Raw genomic sequence first — 5,168 nt, 5'->3', positions numbered from 1 at the left:
ACTGGGAGCTTAGGCAACTGCAGATTTTGCATATAATCGAAACACAATGCTACCACATGCTCATTTTCTGCACACTTCTCCTTAACAGCATCCATCTTTAAATAGAATTTTTTGCTTCTTCTTTTATGTACCATGAGTTCCGCTACAGCCACACGCTTTGCAGTATCGTTCAATGACGGACTCTTAATCTTCACTGAAAGTGACTGACAAGAGCAGCAAGTATCGACTTGCGGCCGCCCAAAAAGTAAGTTAAAACGCTCATTGAAAACCCATAAATAAATTCCATATGACACTCTGGTATGAGGATATAACTTCATGAACAGTTCGTACATACTTTTTACAGATAATTCAGGATTTAAGTAATACATTTATTTGCTTGAATAATGTGAGATTTTCGTAGGGAATGTTTTAATATGCTCCTCAATTATGGGTAGGACTTCCTGTGGTGTTGCATTGGTTGAAGCAGTACGTCCTCTACTGTCACATGGGCGAACATTATTTTTCACACAGTGACAAATTCGTCGCACACGTTCATTTGTAATGCCAAAAAGACTACAAAATGCCTTTTTGCACACTTCGACCCGCCCAGCATCTCCAGTTACCACGTGATATCGATAATTTAGTGCTCTTGGCTTAGGCTGGCCATCACTTTTCCGGGGTCTTCTGCGTACCACGTCTTCTTTTTCGATCAGCCCTGCAAGGTAACCATCTTGTGTGTTCTTACTCTCAAAATCGTGAAATTTAGTGAATATATCTATCTGTTCATGTTCAGAGATCCTCTTGAAACACAGTTTCTTACATCTGAAACATATTAATACACGAATACCAATGTCAGGAACTGTAAAAGAGTTGCAAAAAAATTATTTACGTAAAATCAGTTATTTTTTATTGATAAAGTAAATTATCCATATGATATTTACGTACCATAAAACTTAGAGCAGATGGGAACCTCTAAGAAGTAAAAAATACACAGACAGGAGATTAATTCACATAACCTTTGAACTCACCCACAGTCAGGTCCTATTTTTACAGCATTAATTTCTCTTCCACTGTGATTCACGTAACCAATTCCCTTCGTTCTGGCAGCTTTTATGACATTTCTTTTATATAGTTCCGGTTGCGCACCTCTCTTCTTCGACATTGTGCATAGATAATCCAAAGAAACGTGTTCTATAAACAAAACTAAACGGCAATGTATACGCAGCTGCTACAACAATGCACACAGGTAATTAGATCACAGGCGTCAGATATGCTGCCATCTGGCATGCATTATATTCACTACATGGAAAAAGATCCGAGTATGTTCGTTTGGTGCTGCCATCTGCCATTTCTTGCAATAATAACGTAAGTCCTGTACTGATGTTGTTACTGCAAAGAACACGAAAAACTGTATGCCTGTAAAAGCATTAAATTGTGTAGGACAAGTGTGATTTTTACATAGATGCTGCATCTTAGTATCCTGAAGGCTTCTCTGCATATATCTAATTTTTGCCAAAAAGTGGACATGTGTTGTTTTTACAATTACCGATTCGTATATTTTCTCGTTCCTGTAACCTTTTCATGAGAGCCGTGGCGATAGCATTTACACTTGCGCCTGTATCTAATATTGCTGTGAATTTAAAACACTCAATATTAACTTCTATAGCCGCTTGTGGCATGCTTCGTGGCAATTCTTCCCTGATATCAGCATGGTTGTATCTAATCAATTTTATTTTATTGTCACGACCCCATTCACAAGTTCCGACCAGCCTTTCGGAGCTAAAGTTGGTCGATTTTACTTTTCCTGTCCATTGTTAGGTAAGTTGTGTTCATCACTAACATCAGTAATTATTGGGGAACAATCTCTCCCATTATTGCTGTTATTGTTGCGATTGTATAGAGTATTGTTGTTATGTGTGACTGGTTCCAACCCGATGTTCTGGGATTTTGACGATATCCAGGATTATATCTTCTTCCCTGTTTCCTGTTGTTATGGGATTTGTAACGCTGGTTGTTACCATTCTCCTGACGAGAATTACTATTTGATCCGTAACTCTGTCCTTGTTGCCCATTGTCGCTATTTGATTGTTATTGCCTGCTGTTGTTGTGATTACTATTGCTATAGTTCCTTTCATTTTAACCACTGATCTCATGTGGATTGTAGGACCTAGCTTTAATATCCTCTAATAGCATATCGACTGCATCGACTGCTGTCAAGAATTCTTCCAGGTTATTATCGTTGACATGCAGCAATTTTGTTTGTATGTCAATCGCCAATCTGTATTTTAATACTCTAATGAAGTTTTTGGAAGAAATTGGTTCAGATAAATATTTTGCTTTGTTGAGATACCGCTGAAAATATTTTCTGGGTGTTCCAAGTCTTGCATTATATGGTTCAGGGTTATATACTTGCTTTCTTATCCTTTCCTGTATTGCAGGAGACCAATATTTGTCGATAAAAGCCTGCTCAAAATCCGGGTACGTAAGATAAGTGTCTATAGCCTCACTAATCCAAATAGCTCCGTCTCCTACCATATGTCCACTTACGTAACTAATTTTCTGTCTTTCTATCGAAATCCTGGGTAAAACTCCTTTAAACGATTTTATGAACACAATGGGATGAATAGTTTTCTTTTCTGTATTGAAAGTTGGAAATTGTCTATATTTAATAAGTTTTTCCTCCATATGAAGTGTTGCATAATCTGATACACGATCCTGCATGCCACTACTGTATGGGGAATTGTCAGTATGTCGATGTTCATGTACACCAGCATTTTGTTGGATGCGAGGTGGATTAACTCTCTCGTTTTGTAGATGTTCACGGAACCTACTGACTGATAATCTTGGTCAGACTGACGCATATTGTCAACTTGTTTACGCATCTCTTGCAAAAAAAAAAAAAAAAAAAAAATGGCTCTGAGCACTATGGGACTTAACATCTATGGTCAACAGTCCCCTAGAACTTAGAACTACTTAAACCTAAGTAACCTAAGGACATCACACACACCCATGCCCGAGGCAGGATTCGAACCTGCGACCGCAGCAGCCGCGCGGCTCCGGACTGAGCGCCTAGAACCGCTAGACCACCGCGGCCGGCGCACCTCTTGCAGACCTCTGAAAAATTCTTGGTGTGCAAGCTCTGTGTCTGTCAATACTTCTTCGAATTGTTTCCGAATTTTCAATAAGTCGTTTGATAATTCTTTGTTCTGAGAATCTCTGTCATTTATAGCTTCGGTGGCTGCAGACTGAACTTTCTTCTCAACAGCGTCCGCTAATTGCGAATCACGCTCACCGAGCCACTGATTAAAAACATCGGAAAACTGTTCCATCTCATGTGTAAGCTGTTGCTTAACCACGTTAGCTTGCCCTAATGTAACGTTATGTAATTCCTCTGACAGTTCTGTAACTGTGGCCGATAGCTGCTCTTGCTTTTGTGACGCTGTATCAAATTCTAACTGAAGATTGTCAACCGCTTCGGGTAGGTGCTTGTGTGCTTCCCGAAAAATTTCAAACTCTGCTATTAAAGCTGTCTGCGTAAGAGAAACTTGTTCTATTTCAGTTTTAAGTTCCTCTTGCGTATTTACAATCTGCATTTGTAAAGCTGTTTTCATTACATTAATCTCTGATTTAAATATCGACTGTGATTCTGCTATTTGTTTTTGCAGAGCAGACTAGTAGTTCGTTATGAGACGCAGCTTGACTTTCTCGAAATTCTCGAGACATTTGCCCTATTCGTCTCAGTAAAACTGTCATAGGGTCAACCGCCTCCTGCACATTAGTTTGAGGCACACTGGTTTCACCCGATTGAGCCATCTTGGTCTGAGATCGCGTCTTAACCATATAATCACACAATAGTTAACACTAAATGATCCGTTAAAAACGTGTGTAACATATACTGTTTACTCAGTAGCTAATGACGTGCTAATGGTTATGCAGATGACCGTTTTGTGACAAATAGTCGTATTGAACTGACACACAATTTTTAACACAAACTACCGCTATTCTACTAAGGAAGTATGTGCCTATCCACACTTAACTCTTTGTTACTACCCATAGACGAGTCAGCAGAATAGAATATGACAACGTACACTTACTCCTTGTAGATAACTGCGATATAGACTGGCAAATATCCGCTATTTATCTCCTTTGTTGTAACTTTGTTCTCTCGTTTCGTCACAAATGGTTACATGAAAAAGAAAATACAATTAACATTATACAATATTAATCACAATACGCATACAAACTTTGGTTGCTATGACAACCGTGTGTGTGTGTGTGTGTGTGCTCATGTATGGTTTCCTGATAATCTGTCGCCAAATGTGGTAGATTCCTTTATGTGTTTGTCTATTTTTTGTTCGTCTGTTGTCGATGTATTATGCTCGCAGTAAAAGATCGTAACAACGTGATAAAATTAGCTCTGATAGTGCTGTTAAAAGAATTACTGTTTGTTGCACGTATGAAGAGTCTTGGGAGAGACGCCTGGATATTTTTAGCAACTATTCATACATGAGATTGCAGGTTTGAGTGCTGTCATCCACGTCTCTCCCCGTACACGTCGCATTCAATCTGAAACAGTTCTGATATATCAATACTTCCAAAAATACTAGTAAAGGTCGTGACGCTCACCTTTGGTCTCATGAAATAATAACGGTTTATTGTGCCTCTTGTACAATTCTCCAGGTAACATCAAAAGAAGCGAACAGAAAACTCTAGTTACCCCTAGTTACGAGTAAACCACAGAGAGAGTAATATTCCGAGTCAACGATATAATTATCATAGAGTCTCTCAGATAACGTGTCTTCCACTTAGCTTTCTCACAGTCGATTCAGTACATTACATATTTATTACACTACAATATCATCTTGTTGAATACTCTAGCGTAACGTTGTTTGTGTACCACATGCTATGGTGTTCTCCCGCTTGGGAGTAGAAGATTATTTGTGTAATCTGTTGTGAGATATTGGTATTTGTATTGACTATTCTTTACACATGCATTATTCGGAAGTGATTAGTAGAGTACTCTTTGTTATTAGAACTGTAGTATTAACCAGTAGCTGCAATAAGTGCAAACTAACTTTTGACACGAATATTTGATCTTATTGAAATGGCAATTGTAGCTGGAGCTTCACCTGCACTTGTGTTTTGGAACTGTAGCTTGGTTAGGTTGAGAAATTTGGGTGAATAGTTTG

The 5,168-nt window shown here is 38.6% G+C and overlaps 1 protein-coding gene across 1 annotated transcript; it reads right to left on the bottom strand.

The window, feature by feature from the left end:
* Window positions 1-368: 368 nt before the first annotated feature.
* LOC126151799 (uncharacterized) lies at window positions 369-1,224 on the bottom strand. The gene is made up of 2 exons (XM_049915966.1): window positions 1,008-1,224; window positions 369-801 (listed from the first exon to the last, which is right to left on the bottom strand). The coding sequence occupies exons 1-2, from the start codon at window positions 1,139-1,141 to the stop codon at window positions 369-371; spliced, it is 567 nt and encodes a 188-aa protein (XP_049771923.1). The 5' UTR covers window positions 1,142-1,224.
* Between the last annotated feature and the right edge of the window lie 3,944 nt (window positions 1,225-5,168).

Source organism: Schistocerca cancellata, chromosome 2, assembly GCF_023864275.1.
Source record: "Schistocerca cancellata isolate TAMUIC-IGC-003103 chromosome 2, iqSchCanc2.1, whole genome shotgun sequence".
Classification (NCBI taxonomy): Eukaryota; Metazoa; Arthropoda; class Insecta; order Orthoptera; family Acrididae; genus Schistocerca; species Schistocerca cancellata.
Note: the sequence above shows the minus strand (reverse complement) of the source record. Positions and strands in the feature narration are given on the sequence as shown.

Bases quoted from the DNA above. Each gene is read 5' to 3' on its own strand.
- LOC126151799 (XM_049915966.1), bottom strand. From the start codon at position 1,141: ATGTCGAAGAAGAGAGGTGCGCAACCGGAACTATATAAAAGAAATGTC. The intron at 802-1,007 runs GTGAGTTCAAAG...AATATGTTTCAG, and splicing joins AAAATAGGACCTGACTGTGG to ATGTAAGAAACTGTGTTTCA.